General features: G+C 49.8%; 1 protein-coding gene across 1 annotated transcript in view; it reads right to left on the reverse strand.

Moving 5' to 3' along the window:
• The window catches only part of LOC120044085 (dynein assembly factor 5, axonemal-like), a 120,688-nt gene that overhangs the window by 64,190 nt on the left and 40,209 nt on the right, over positions 1-16,289 (reverse strand). Inside the window, exons 8-10 of the mRNA XM_038988673.1 lie at positions 10,619-10,699; positions 10,467-10,534; positions 8,120-8,338 (exon numbers count right to left, since the gene is read on the reverse strand). Coding sequence (XP_038844601.1) covers positions 8,120-8,338; positions 10,467-10,534; positions 10,619-10,699 — 368 coding nt within the window. The remainder of the gene's footprint in view (positions 1-8,119; positions 8,339-10,466; positions 10,535-10,618; positions 10,700-16,289) is intronic.

Genomic DNA, 16,289 nt, shown 5'->3' on the forward strand with positions numbered 1-16,289 from the left:
GCTAGCCAGCCATGACTGTACTGCTAACCCTGATCTTTACATACCCAGCTAGCCAGCCAGTACTGTACTGCTAACCCTGATCTTTAACTACCCAGCTAGCCAGCCAGGACTGTACTGCTAACCCTGCTCTTTACATACCCAGCTAGCCAGCCAGGACTGTACTGCTAACCCTGCTCTTTACATACCCAGCTAGCCAGCCAGGACTGTACTGCTAACCCTGATCTTTAACTACCCAGCTAGCCAGCCAGGACTGTACTGCTAACCCTGATCTTTACATACCCAGCCAGGACTGTACTGCTAACCCTGATCTTTAACTAGCCAGCCAGGACTGTACTGCTAACCCTGATCTTTAACTACCCAGCCATGACTGTACTGCTAACCCTGATCTTTAACTACCCAGCCAGCACTGTACTGCTAACCCTACTCTTTACATACCCAGCCAGCACTGTACTGCTAACCCTGCTCTTTACATACCCAGCCAGACCTGTACTGCTAACCCTGCTCTTTAACTACCCAGCCAGCACTGTACTGCTAACCCTGCTCTTTACATACCCAGCCAGCACTGTACTGCTAACCCTGCTCTTTAACTACCCAGCCAGACCTGTACTGCTAACCCTACTCTTTACATACCCAGCCAGCACTGTACTGCTAACCCTGCTCTTTACATACCCAGCCAGCACTGTACTGCTAACCCTGATCTTTAACTACCCAGCCAGACCTGTACTGCTAACCCTGCTCTTTAACTACCCAGCCAGCACGGTACTGCTAACCCTGATCTTTACATACCCAGCCAGCACGGTACTGCTAACCCTGCTCTTTACATACCCAGCCAGCACGGTACTGCTAACCCTGCTCTTTACATACCCAGCCAGCACGGTACTGCTAACCCTGCTCTTTAACTACTCAGCCAGCACGGTACTGCTAACCCTGCTCTTTACATACCCAGCCAGCACGGTACTGCTAACCCTGCTCTTTACATACCCAGCCAGCACTGTACTGCTAACCCTGCTCTTTACATACCCAGCCAGCACTGTACTGCTAACCCTACTCTTTACATACCCAGCCAGCACTCTACTGCTAACCCTGCTCTTTACATACCCAGCCAGACCTGTACTGCTAACCCTGCTCTTTACATACCCAGCCAGCACGGTACTGCTAACCCTGCTCTTTACATACCCAGCCAGCACTGTACTGCTAACCCTGGTCTTTACATACCCAGCCAGCACTGTACTGCTAACCCTGCTCTTTACATACCCAGCCAGCACGGTACTGCTAACCCTGCTCTTTACATACCCAGCCAGCACTGTACTGCTAACCCTGCTCTTTACATACCCAGCCAGCACTGTACTGCTAACCCTGCTCTTTACATACCCAGCCAGCACGGTACTGCTAACCCTGCTCTTTACATACCCAGCCAGCACGGTACTGCTAACCCTGCTCTTTATACCCAGCCAGCACTGTACTGCTAACCCTGCTCTTTACATACCCAGCCAGCACGGTACTGCTAACCCTGCTCTTTAACTACCCAGCCAGCACTGTACTGCTAACCCTGCTCTTTACATACCCAGCCAGCACTGTACTGCTAACCCTGGTCTTTACATACCCAGCCAGCACTGTACTGCTAACCCTGCTCTTTACATACCCAGCCAGCACTGTACTGCTAACCCTGGTCTTTACATACCCAGCCAGCACTGTACTGCTAACCCTGCTCTTTACATACCCAGCCAGGACTGTACTGCTAACCCTGATCTTTACATACCCAGCCAGGACTGTACTGCTAACCCTGCTCTTTACATACCCAGCCAGCACGGTACTGCTAACCTTGCTCTTTACATACCCAGCCAGACCTGTACTGCTAACCCTGCTCTTTACATACCCAGCCAGCACGGTACTGCTAACCCTGCTCTTTAACTACCCAGCCAGCACTGTACTGCTAACCCTGCTCTTTACATACCCAGCCAGGACTGTACTGCTAACCCTGATCTTTAACTACCCAGCCAGCACTGTACTGCTAACCCTGATCTTTACATACCCAGCCAGGACTGTACTGCTAACCCTGCTCTTTACATACCCAGCCAGCACTGTACTGCTAACCCTACTCTTTACATACCCAGCCAGCACTGTACTGCTAACCCTGCTCTTTACATACCCAGCCAGCACTGTACTGCTAACCCTACTCTTTACATACCCAGCCAGCACTGTACTGCTAACCCTGCTCTTTAACTACCCAGCCAGCACTGTACTGCTAACCCTACTCTTTACATACCCAGCCAGCACTGTACTGCTAACCCTGCTCTTTACATACCCAGCCAGACCTGTACTGCTAACCCTGCTCTTTAACTACCCAGCCAGCACTGTACTGCTAACCCTGCTCTTTACATACCCAGCCAGCACTGTACTGCTAACCCTGCTCTTTAACTACCCAGCCAGACCTGTACTGCTAACCCTACTCTTTACATACCCAGCCAGCACTGTACTGCTAACCCTGCTCTTTACATACCCAGCCAGCACTGTACTGCTAACCCTGATCTTTAACTACCCAGCCAGACCTGTACTGCTAACCCTGCTCTTTAACTACCCAGCCAGCACGGTACTGCTAACCCTGATCTTTACATACCCAGCCAGCACGGTACTGCTAACCCTGCTCTTTACATACCCAGCCAGCACGGTACTGCTAACCCTGCTCTTTACATACCCAGCCAGCACGGTACTGCTAACCCTGCTCTTTAACTACTCAGCCAGCACGGTACTGCTAACCCTGCTCTTTACATACCCAGCCAGCACGGTACTGCTAACCCTGCTCTTTACATACCCAGCCAGCACTGTACTGCTAACCCTGCTCTTTACATACCCAGCCAGCACTGTACTGCTAACCCTACTCTTTACATACCCAGCCAGCACTCTACTGCTAACCCTGCTCTTTACATACCCAGCCAGACCTGTACTGCTAACCCTGCTCTTTACATACCCAGCCAGCACGGTACTGCTAACCCTGCTCTTTACATACCCAGCCAGCACTGTACTGCTAACCCTGGTCTTTACATACCCAGCCAGCACTGTACTGCTAACCCTGCTCTTTACATACCCAGCCAGCACGGTACTGCTAACCCTGCTCTTTACATACCCAGCCAGCACTGTACTGCTAACCCTGCTCTTTACATACCCAGCCAGCACTGTACTGCTAACCCTGCTCTTTACATACCCAGCCAGCACGGTACTGCTAACCCTGCTCTTTACATACCCAGCCAGCACGGTACTGCTAACCCTGCTCTTTATACCCAGCCAGCACTGTACTGCTAACCCTGCTCTTTACATACCCAGCCAGCACGGTACTGCTAACCCTGCTCTTTAACTACCCAGCCAGCACTGTACTGCTAACCCTGCTCTTTACATACCCAGCCAGCACTGTACTGCTAACCCTGGTCTTTACATACCCAGCCAGCACTGTACTGCTAACCCTGCTCTTTACATACCCAGCCAGCACTGTACTGCTAACCCTGGTCTTTACATACCCAGCCAGCACTGTACTGCTAACCCTGCTCTTTACATACCCAGCCAGGACTGTACTGCTAACCCTGATATTTACATACCCAGCCAGCACGGTACTGCTAACCCTGCTCTTTAACTACCCAGCCAGCACTGTACTGCTAACCCTGCTCTTTACATACCCAGCCAGACCTGTACTGCTAACCCTGCTCTTTACATACCCAGCCAGCACTGTACTGCTAACCCTGCTCTTTACATACCCAGCCAGCACTGTACTGCTAACCCTGCTCTTTACATACCCAGCCAGCACGGTACTGCTAACCCTGCTCTTTAACTACCCAGCCAGCACTGTACTGCTAACCCTGCTCTTTACATACCCAGCCAGGACTGTACTGCTAACCCTGATCTTTACATACCCAGCCAGGACTGTACTGCTAACCCTGCTCTTTACATACCCAGCCAGCACGGTACTGCTAACCCTGCTCTTTACATACCCAGCCAGACCTGTACTGCTAACCCTGCTCTTTACATACCCAGCCAGCACGGTACTGCTAACCCTGATCTTTAACTACCCAGCCAGCACTGTACTGCTAACCCTGCTCTTTACATACCCAGCCAGGACTGTACTGCTAACCCTGATCTTTACATACCCAGCCAGGACTGTACTGCTAACCCTGATCTTTAACTACCCAGCCAGGACTGTACTGCTAACCCTGCTCTTTACATACCCAGCCAGACCTGTACTGCTAACCCTGCTCTTTACATACCCAGCCAGCACTGTACTGCTAACCCTGCTCTTTACATACCCAGCCAGCACTGTACTGCTAACCCTACTCTTTACATACCCAGCCAGCACTGTACTGCTAACCCTGCTCTTTACATACCCAGCCAGCACTGTACTGCTAACCCTGCTCTTTACATACCCAGCCAGCACTGTACTGCTAACCCTGCTCTTTACATACCCAGCCAGACCTGTACTGCTAACCCTGCTCTTTACATACCCAGCCAGACCTGTACTGCTAACCCTGATCTTTAACTACCCAGCCAGGACTGTACTGCTAACCCTACTCTTTACATACCCAGTCAGACCTGTACTGCTAACCCTGATCTTTAACTACCCAGCTAGCCAGCCAGGACTGTACTGCTAACCCTGATCTTTAACTAGCCAGCCAGGACTGTACTGTTAACCCTGATCTTTAACTACCCAGCCAGGACTGTACTGCTAACCCTGATCTTTAACTACCCAGCCAGGACTGTACTGCTAACCCTGATCTTTACATACCCAGCCAGGACTGTACTGCTAACCCTGATCTTTAACTAGCCAGCCAGGACTGTACTGCTAACCCTGATCTTTAACTACCCAGCCATGACTGTACTGCTAACCCTGATCTTTAACTACCCAGCTAGCCAGCCAGGACTGTACTGCTAACCCTGATCTTTAACTACCCAGCCATGACTGTACTGCTAACCCTGATCTTTACATACCCAGCTAGCCAGCCAGTACTGTACTGCTAACCCTGATCTTTACATACCCAGCTAGCCAGCCATGACTGTACTGCTAACCCTGATCTTTACATACCCAGCTAGCCAGCCAGTACTGTACTGCTAACCCTGATCTTTAACTACCCAGCTAGCCAGCCAGGACTGTACTGCTAACCCTGCTCTTTACATACCCAGCTAGCCAGCCAGGACTGTACTGCTAACCCTGCTCTTTACATACCCAGCTAGCCAGCCAGGACTGTACTGCTAACCCTGATCTTTAACTACCCAGCTAGCCAGCCAGGACTGTACTGCTAACCCTGATCTTTACATACCCAGCCAGGACTGTACTGCTAACCCTGATCTTTAACTAGCCAGCCAGGACTGTACTGCTAACCCTGATCTTTAACTACCCAGCCATGACTGTACTGCTAACCCTGATCTTTAACTACCCAGCTAGCCAGCCAGGACTGTACTGCTAACCCTGATCTTTAACTAGCCAGCCAGGACTGTACTGCTAACCCTGATCTTTAACTAGCCAGCCAGGACTGTACTGCTAACCCTGATCTTTAACTACCCAGCCATGACTGTACTGCTAACCCTGATCTTTACATACCCAGCTAGCCAGCCAGTACTGTACTGCTAACCCTGATCTTTACATACCCAGCTAGCCAGCCATGACTGTACTGCTAACCCTGATCTTTACATACCCAGCTAGCCAGCCAGTACTGTACTGCTAACCCTGATCTTTAACTACCCAGCTAGCCAGCCAGGACTGTACTGCTAACCCTGCTCTTTACATACCCAGCTAGCCAGCCAGGACTGTACTGCTAACCCTGATCTTTACATACCCAGCTAGCCAGCTAGGACTGTACTGCTAACCCTGCTCTTTACATACCCAGCTAGCCAGCCATGACTGTACTGCTAACCCTGCTCTTTACATACCCAGCTAGCCAGCCAGGACTGTACTGCTAACCCTGCTCTTTACATACCCAGCTAGCCAGCCAGGACTGTACTGTACTGCTTCCCTTCAGTACCCACAGAGACTAACTTCTGATGATCTTTATTGAGACAGACAGACCAGGGACCAAAAGGTCTGTCTCCATCTGTGTCCATCGTGCTCTGGCTTGACCCCTGCTAGAGGAGGGGTGGAGGAGGCTAGAGAGGGGGGATCCGTTTCCCCTCCTGTCTGTCTGTCACCGGGACCCTGACCCTCTTTGAAATGTTGGAATCTCAGTGCTTTAAAGGGGGTTGGGGGGCAGTGGTTGGTAACAGGGGGTGGGGGCTCTACTTTGCACTCTTCCACACACAGTGAGTGTTATTTTTTTTAAAACGGGTTGCCCCCATGTGTCTTTTCTGAAATGACCAGGGGGGTGGGGGGGGGGGGGGGGGACTGTGGAGTCAGCTAGGGGGGTCAACCCAGACACGCAGGGGTCAGGAGAAATTAGTATTTTATTATCATCATCATCCCCTCCAGAGGAAATTCTTCTGAGCCCCTCAGGGGTTGTTATGGGTACGGGTGACTCATTGCAGCCAGCAGTGTGAGTGCATGTGTGAAAATAGCCCCCTCCGAGCTTCGCAGCCAGAGAAATGTTATTTTAATATCAAAGGTAAACTAAATGTGGGACACCAGAGGAGAGGAAGGGGAGGAAAGAGCTGCTCTGGTCTTTTACTTTTCCTCTTTTTCCACTGAGACATTAGAGATGTTGTTCTCTCTCTCCTTTTATCTCTCCGTCTGTGTCTCTCTCTCCGTCTGTCTCTCTCTCCCCGTCTGTGCCTCTCTCTCTCTCTGTCTGTGTCTCTCTTTCTCTCTCTCTCTGTCTGTGTCTCTCTCTCTCTCTCTCTGTCTGTCTCTCTCTCTCTCCCCGTCTGTCTCTCTCTCTCTGTCTGTGTCTCTCTCTCTCTCCCTGTCTGTGTGTCTCTCTCTCTCCCTGTCTGTGTGTCTCTCTCTCTCCCCGTCTGTGTCTCTCTCTCTCCGTCTGTGTCTCTCTCTCTCTCTCTCCGTCTGTGTCTCTCTCTCTCTCTCTGTCTGTGTCTCTCTCTCTCTGTCTGTGTCTCTCTCTCTCTCTCTCCGTCTGTGTCTCTCTCTCTCTCCGTCTGTGTCTCTCTCTCTGTCTGTGTCTCTCTCTCGCTCTCTGTCTGTGTCTCTCTCTCTCTCCGTCTGTGTCTCTCTCTCTCCGTCTGTGTCTCTCTCTCTCCGTCTGTGTCTCTCTCTCTCCGTCTGTGTCTCTCTCTCTCCGTCTGTGTCTCTCTCTCTCCGTCTGTGTCTCTCTCTCTCCGTCTGTCTCTCTCTCTCTCTCCGTCTGTGTCTCTCTCTCCGTCTGTGTTTCTCTCTCTCTCTGTCTGTGTCTCTCTCTCTCTCTCTCTGTCTGTGTCTCTCTCTCTCTCCGTCTGTGTCTCTCTTCTCTCTCTGTCTGTGTGTCTCTCTCTCTCCGTCTGTGTCTCTCTCTCTCCGTCTGTCTCTCTCTCTCTGTCTGTGTCTCTCTCTCTCTCCGTCTGTGTCTCTCTCTCTCTCCGTCTGTGTCTCTCTCTCTCTCCGTCTGTGTCTCTCTCTCTCTCTCTGTGTCTCTCTTTCTCTCTCTCTCTGTCTGTGTCTCTCTCTCTCTCCCCATCTGTGTCTCTCTCTCTCTCCCCATCTGTGTCTCTCTCTCTCTCCCCATCTGTGTCTCTCTCTCCGTCTGTGTCTCTCTCTCTCTCGTTGGGGGGGTGGGGGGTTACGAGAGGACTCTAGCAGTTGAAATTAAATGAAAGATTGGTGAAAACAACATGTGCCTTGCTCAGTGGCCGTTAGTGGAGTCAGTATTTTGTGATGTACTCAATGGTGAACCCCCTGACCTCACAGCACAGTAATCCCTATAAAAGCTTTACAACAGTCCTGATAGAGAAAAATGCATCGTATCTTAATAACCTGTCACTGTAAACAATTTTAGGGTCAAAACTAAGTGCCTCAGAAAGGGTGCCGTTTCATCTCTCGGTCTATATGCCAACTTCACCTGACCTGACTGGAGACTCAAATATAACATAAGTTACCCCTAACCACAGACCATTCATGTGGATAATGATCTGATCCTGGACCAGTAGTTATGGCATTTACCTTTTCCCCCCAATTCCCAACCCATAGGTCATACCCATAGGTCAAGGGTCATAGACTCACCTGCTGGTACTCTTGGCAGACGTCTGGTTGGACCAGCGTATCAGCGATCTTCTGGAGGTGTGGTTTCAAGAGGTCCCCGGAGCAGCCCCCCAGCACGGCAGCCAGGACCATGAGGGGGGTGTGGGGGGAGGAGGAGGGGGTCTCCAAGTGGACCAGGAGTAGCTTGAGGAAGACCTCGGGGCTGACAAAGGTCCCCAGCAGCTTGGCAGATCTCAGACACTGCAGAGAGAGAGAGAGAGAGAGAGAGAGAGAGAGAGAGAGGATACTATAGTTTATGGAATGATTTGCCAATATTACAGAGTGTATTTCACGCCAATAAAGCACATTGAATTGATAGAGCAAAGATGAGCGAGAGAGCAGAGACCAATACCAGAGAGAAAGAGAGAATTCAACATAACAGAAGACCACGTAATTCATAATCCATTATCAGCCAGTGGATCAGAGGAACCATCAAATGCTTCCTCTTGGGGCAGGTGCATCCCAAGTCCTTAGGCCCAGCCCAGCCTAACTATCTCAGGCTATAAGACACATATATCACTATTCACTGCTGTCTATTCTAAGGCCAGCAGGTGTGTCCCTCTCCTCTCATGACATGACCATCAAGATCAAGCCATTCACCACAGCAGCTCTGAAACATCTGTTTCTGGGTGGAAAGAATGTCAATGGAAATAGGCCATGAGCATGACAATAACGGAAATAACTTGAAGGAAGGAAGGCCATTAGTACTGTGAGCAGTCTACGGCTTGTTTCACAAAGACCTGTGAAGTGATGAACTGAAGTAGCCAACACACAGGTACTGTATACTGGACCTGTAGAGCAGATTTCTACCACCATCTTCTTTATTTAACAGTGATTTAACCTTTATTCATCCAGGTTAGTCTAAACAGAGATGTGTTTAACAAGAGAGACAAGATCAAAGAAAGAGCTCACCAGCTGCAATAGCAACACTATCATCCAACCATTAGGCCTACCACTATCATCCAACCATTAGACCTACCACTATCATCCAACCATTAGGCCTACCACTATCATCCAACCATTAGACCTACCACTATCATCCAATCATTAGGCCTACCACTATCATCCAACCATTAGACCTACCACTATCATCCAACCATTAGACCTACCACTATCATCCAACCATTAGACCTACCACTATCATCAAATCATTAGACCTACCACTATCATCCAACCATTAGACCTACCACTATCATCCAATCATTAGACCTATCACTATCATCCAACCATTAGACCTACCACTATCATCCAACCATTAGGCCTACCACTATCATCCAACCATTAGACCTACCACTATCATCCAACCATTAGGCCTACCACTATCATCCAACCATTAGACCTACCACTATCATCCAATCATTAGACCTACCACTATCATCCAATCATTAGGCCTACCACTATCATCCAACCACTATCATCCAACCATTAGACCTACCACTATCATCCAACCATTAGACCTACCACTATCATCCAATCATTAGACCTACCACTATCATCCAACCATTAGGCCTACCACTATCATCCAACCATTAGACCTACCACTATCATCCAACTATTAGACCTACCACTATCATCCAACTATTAGACCTACCACTATCATCCAACCATTAGGCCTACCACTATCATCCAAACTATTAGGACCTACCACTATCATCCAACCATTAGGCCTACCACTATCATCCAACCATTAGGCCTACCACTATCATCCAACCATTAGGCCTACCACTATCATCCAACCATTAGACCTACCACTATCATCCAACCATTAGGCCTACCACTACCATCCCACCACTATCATCCAACCATTAGGCCTACCACTATCATTCAACCATTAGGCCTACCACTATCATCCAACCATTAAGACTACCACTATCATCCAACCATTAGGCCTACCACTATCATTCAACCATTAGACCTACCACTATCATCCAACCATTAGGCCTACCACTTTCATCCAACCTTTAGGCCTACCACTATCATCCAACCATTAGGCCTACCACTATCATCCAACCATTAGGCCTACCACTATCATCCAACCATTAGGCCTACCACTAGCATCCAACCATTAGGCCTACCACTACCATCCAACCACTATCATCCAACCATTAGGCCTTCCACTATCATCAACCACTATCATCCAACCATTAGGACTACCACTTCCTGACCTGACCACCCCCCCTAGGATGAGATAAAGGTCAGTGCTATCCAGAATCCTTGGGACATCCCTACCCTAAATCCTAACCTTAACCCCTACCTTAACCATTTACAACCCATTGGATTACATAGAACACGTAGTGATAGCATGTGTCTCTATGTCTCGACCACTCACGTTGGTGACCACGTCGCTCTCGGGTCGTTGCAGGCGCGGTACAGCGTGGAGAGCAGCAGCTGCAGGTGCTGGGTGCAGTGGTCCTCAGCGTGCAGCAGCAGGGCATACAGCAGCTGGGCCGTCTTGACCCGCGTGCCCGCCACCCAGTCAACCACTGTCGCGGGCCAGCGCCGGCAGCAGGTTGGACAGGTTCCTCACCACCAGCTCCCTGCAGCCCAGGCCCGGACGCGCCACTGGGAGGAGTAGAGAGGTGGTGGTGTGGGGGGGGGGGGGGGGGGGGGGTTAGAAAGTGCAAGAAAATGCTACATGCATTAGCCTACTAAAAGCACACAAATGGACCAATTAAGATTTACATCTAAGGCTCCGTTGCACCAATTATGGGCAAAAGATCTGATCTGAATGATTGGTTCAAAAGACAATAATTTGGCAAAAGATCAGAATTGGGCAGCCTCTAAATCTACAAGTGCTAATAAGTTAACTGTGTTGTAACTGTGTTCTCCTATTTCTAACTGTGTAATAGAGACAGAACAAACTGTTCCATAGCCCTCTGGCCCAGTTTTGCTGATGGAGAATTTTACAAACATTCTTTTCAACAAAACACTTCAGTAGGCAAGAAGGGAACATCATTTGTTGGGTGTTTTCTGCTGTCACAGTGATACTGCGAGAGGACTGCATCTACTCTACAGTCTAAGTCCCATTTCCAGACATGTACTTTTTGGTTTTACGATTGAGATTTCCTCTCCGTGGGACTTGTCAGAGCAAGTGGAACACATTTTAAATGAATAGCCTCCACATGCTTCTTCCCTCCCTCTCTCCCTCTCTCCCTCCTCCCTCCCTCCTCTCTCCCGCCCCCCTCCCTCTCTCCCGCCTTCCCTCCCTCCCTCTCGCTTTCCTTCAGTAGCCAATGAGCAGGTCTCCCTCTCTTTCTATGTCTCTTTTGCAGGCTGCTAATGAGAGAGGAAGAGGGGGAAGAGGGTGATCAATCCTACAGAATCACACAGGACAAGACAAGCCGTTTCTGGTTGTGTTCCCAGTTGTCTGACACTGACTGTTCAGACAGGAAGGGGGCCATGTGGATTTATGACTGGCAGGGAGAGACTCAGCCAGTATCCATCAGCATTACACTGTGTGGAGCTGGAGACTGACCCAGATCTGCACTACACAACCGGACGGTCATGTTCATTAGGCACCAAACGGATGAAAACTGACTAAAACAAAAAGGGACTATATGGATTGTCCAATAAGAAACAGTAATTTACCATTACCAGTTGCAAAACGTTTAATGTTGCATGCCCTAATGAACACCACCCAGGACACATACGGGTACCCAACATTCTCCACATGAACGTGACGCTCACTTGTCTCCACCCACACTCCAATATTGTTTACACTTGACTTCTCTATAGTATGTTCATCCAATGTATGTTGTGTCTGTCTGTGTGCTGCATGGAGTTTGTATTTCTGCCTGTCAGTGGCTTGCCTGTCAGTGTCTGTGTACACTTGCATGCTTGGTGTGTGTTTGTGTGTATGTCTGTCTACCTGTCTTTTCGGGTCGTTCTGCTCTGTCCGATCCTTTCTTTCTGTTCCGTCTGTTCTGCTCTGTCCGTCTTTCGGTCTTCTGTCTGTTTTTGTCCGTCTTCTGTCGTCCCTGATCTGTCCGTCTTTCTGTCCTGTTCTGCGCTGTCCGTCTTCTGTCTGTTCTGTTCTGCTCTGTCCGTCTTATGTCGTCTGTTCTGCTCTGTCCGTCTTTCTGATTGTTGTCTGTCTGTCTGCTCTGCTCTGGGTCTGCTCTGGGTCTGCTCTGCTCTGGGTCTGCTCTGGTCTGCTGCGTGTGTGTTGGGTGTGTAACTGTGGTGTCCTGTGTGTCTACAGGAACCAGATGCTCTCTCCAGTCTCTCTCCCTCCTCTCCCTTTTTATTTAACAGCCCGAATGGTGCCTGCCTGGCCCCTCTCTGGGTTTGGCCCCTGCTCTGTGTGCCTGGCTGGTTGTTTTTCAAGACTGCTAGCAGTGTGTCGTCTGTTTCTGGTACCCTGCTCTTTAAGGGGAATTTCACAATTGTTCTACTTGATATGCATCCTCTCCAGCACCCCCCAACATCTGTAAAATGTGCGTTTCTATGTTTTGTAGTAAAAAAGATAGAGGCCAATGACATCATCGGTGTGCATCTTGTGCTGCTCAATTATGAGCAGGCATTGCACTAATTGTCAATCAATAGGTTAAGATTGTCAGTGGAGAACACTATGTTCCTCTAATTATTTTTACTACCAAACATAGAAACGCACAATTTTCACAGATGCTGATGTTGAGGGTGGTGCTGGAGATGATGAATATCAATGACATGTGTTTTAAATGTCCTATTAAACTACTCAGCCAGCACGGTACTGCTAACCCTGCTCTTTACCTACTCACCAGCACGTACTGCTAACCCTGCTCTTTAAGCTACTCAGCCAGTCTGTACTGCTTAACCCTGCTCTTTACATACCCAGCCAGCACTGTACTGCTAACCCTGATTTTAACTCCCCAGCCAGCACTGTACTGCTAACCTGCTCTTTAACTACCAACCAGCTGGTACTGCAACCTCTCTTCATACCATCCAGCACTGTACTGCTAACCCTGCTTCTTTACATACCAGCCAGCACTGTACTGCTAACCCTGGATCTTTACATCCCAGCAGCACTGTACTGCTACCTGCTCTTTACATACCCACCAGACCTGTTACTGCTAACTCCTAGCTTGTGGAATACCCGCCAGGCTGTACTGCTAACCCTGCTCTTTACATCCCAGCCAGCACTGTACTGCTAACCCTGCCTTTACATACCCATCCAGCACGTACTGCTAACCCTGCTCTTTACATACCCATGCAGGACCTGTACTGCGACCCTGCTCTTTTTACATACCCGCCAGCACTGTACTGCTAACCTGCTCTTTACATACCCAGCCAGCACGGTACTGCAACCTGCTCTTTCCATACCCAGCCAGCACTGGTCGCTACCCTGCTCTTTACATACCCAGCCAGCACGGTACTGCTAACCCTGTTCTTTAACTACCCGCAGCACTGTACTGCTTAACCCTGCTCTTTACATCCCAGCCTACACTGTACTGCTAACCCTGCTCTTTAACTACCCAGACCAGCACTGTAACTGCTAACCCTGCTCGTTTACATACCCAGCCAGCACTGTACTGCTACCTGCTCTTTAACCTACTCAGCCAGCACTGTACTGCAACCCTCTCTTTACATACCCAGCCAGCACGGTACTGCTACCCTGCCTCTTTCATACCTCGGCCAGCACTGTACTGCTAACCCTTGCTCTTTCATACCCAGCCAGCCTGTAACTGCTAACCCGGGTCCTTTACATACCCACCCGCACTGTACGGCTACCCGGCTCTTTACATACCCAGCCATCACTGTAACTGCTAACCCTGATCTTTAACTCCTCAAGCAGCACTGTACTGCTAACCCTGCTCTTTACATACCCAGCCAGACTGTACTGCTAACCTTGCTCTTAACTACCCGCAGCACTGTACTTGCTAACCTGCTCTTACATACCCACAGCTGTACTGCTAACCCTGCTATTTACATACCCAGCCAGCCTGGGTATGCTAACCCTGCTCTTTACTACCCATCCAGACTGTACTGCTACTCCTGATCTTTACATACCCAGTCCAGGACTGTACTGCTACCCTGCTCTTTAACTACCTCAGCCAGACTGTACTGCTAACCTGATCTTTACCTACCAGCCTAGCACTGTACTGCTAACCTAATCTTTACCTACCCAGCCAGCACTGACTGTATCCCACCCCACCACCCTGCTCTTTTACTCCAGCCAGCACTGGACTGCTAACCCTGATCTTTAACTACCCAGCCGCACTGTACTGCTAACCCTGATCTTTAACTACCCGCCAGCACTGTACTGCTAACCCTGCTCATTTACTACCGCAGCACTGGTACTGCTAACCCTGATCTTTACTACCCAGCCAGCACTGTACTGCTACCCTGCTCTTTACATACCAGCCAGCACTGTAACTGCTAACCCTGCTCTTTACATCCCACCAGCACTGTACTGCTACCCTTGCTCTTACATACCAGCCAGCACTTTACTGCTAACCCTGCTCTTACATACCCAGCCAGCCTGTGCTGCTAACCCTGCTCTTTACATACCCAGCCACAACTGTCGGCTACCCTGCTCTTTACTACCCAGCCAGCACTGTATTGGTGGTGTGTGTTTCTGCTAACCCTGCTCTTTAACTACCCAGCCACACTGTACTGCTAACCCTGCTCTTTACATACCCAGCCAAGGACTGTACTGCGAACCTGATCTTACTACCCAGCCAGCACTGTACTGCTAACCCTGATCTTTACATACCCGCAGGACTGTACTGCTACCCTGCTCTTACATACCCATCCAGCACTGTACTGCTAACCCTACTCTTTTACATACCCAGCCAGCACTGTACTGCTACCCTGCTCTTTACATACCCAGCAGCACTGTACTGCTAACCTAATCTTTACATACCCAGCCAGCACTGTACTGCTACCCTTCTCTTTAACTACCCAGCCAGCATGTACTGCTAACCCTACTCTTCCATACCCATCCAGCACTGTACTGCTAACCCTTGTCTCTTTACATACACGCCCAACTGTACTGCTACGCCTGCTCTTTAACTACCGCAGCAGCACTGTACTTGCTACCCTGCTCTTTACATACCCAGCACACGTACTGCTAACCTGGCTCTTTAACTACCCAGCCAGACCTTTTTGTACTGCTAACCTCTCTTTACATACCCAGCCAGCCCTGTACTGCTAACCCTGCTCTTACATACCACCACACTGTCTGCTAACCCTGATCTTTAACTACCCAGCCAGACCTGTACTGCAACCACTGCTCTTTAACTACCAGCCATCACGGTAACGGCTAACCCTGATCTTACATACCCGCCCCAGCACGGTACGGCTAACCCTGCTCTCTTTACATACCCACCAGCACGGTCTGCTAACCCTGCTCTTTACATACCCAGCGCCGGTAACTGCTACCCCTGCTCTTTAACTAATCACAGCACGGTACTGCTAACCCTGTTCCTCCTTCTTTTACATACCAGCCAGCACGGTACTGCTAACCCTGCTCTTTTACATACCCAGCCAGCACTGTCTGCTAACCCTGCTCTTTACATACCCAGCCAGCACTGTACTGCTAACCCTACTCCTTACATACCCACCAGCACTCTACTGCTAACCCTGCTCTTACATACCCACCAGACTGGACTGCTAACCCTGCTCTTACATCCCAGCCAGACGGTACTGCTACCCTGCTCTTTCATACCCCAGCACTGTACTGCTAACCCTGTCTTTACATACCCAGCCCAGCACGTACTGCTAACCTGCTCTTTACATACCCAGCCATCCGGTACCCACTGCTACCCTGCTCTTTACATACCCGCCAGCACTGTACTGCACCCTGCTCACCTTACATACCCAGCCTGCACTGTACTGCTAACCCTGCTCTTTACATCCCAGCCAGCACGGTACTGCTAACCCTGCTCTTAGCATACCCAGCCAGCACGGTACTGCTAACCCGGCTCTTTATACCCGCCAGCACTGTACTGCTACCCTGCTCTTTACATACCCAGCTCAGACCTGTACTGCTAACCTGCTCTTTACATACCCAGCCAGCACGGTCTCTAGACCCTGCTCTTTAACTACCCAGCAGCACTGTACTGCTAACCTGCTCTTTACTACCCAGCCAGGACTGTAATGCTAACCCTGATCTTTACTACCAGCCATCACTGTACTGCTAACCCTGATCCTTTACTACCCAGCCAGGACT

This window comes from Salvelinus namaycush, chromosome 3 (assembly GCF_016432855.1).
Source record: "Salvelinus namaycush isolate Seneca chromosome 3, SaNama_1.0, whole genome shotgun sequence".
In the NCBI taxonomy this organism is placed as follows: Eukaryota; Metazoa; Chordata; class Actinopteri; order Salmoniformes; family Salmonidae; genus Salvelinus; species Salvelinus namaycush.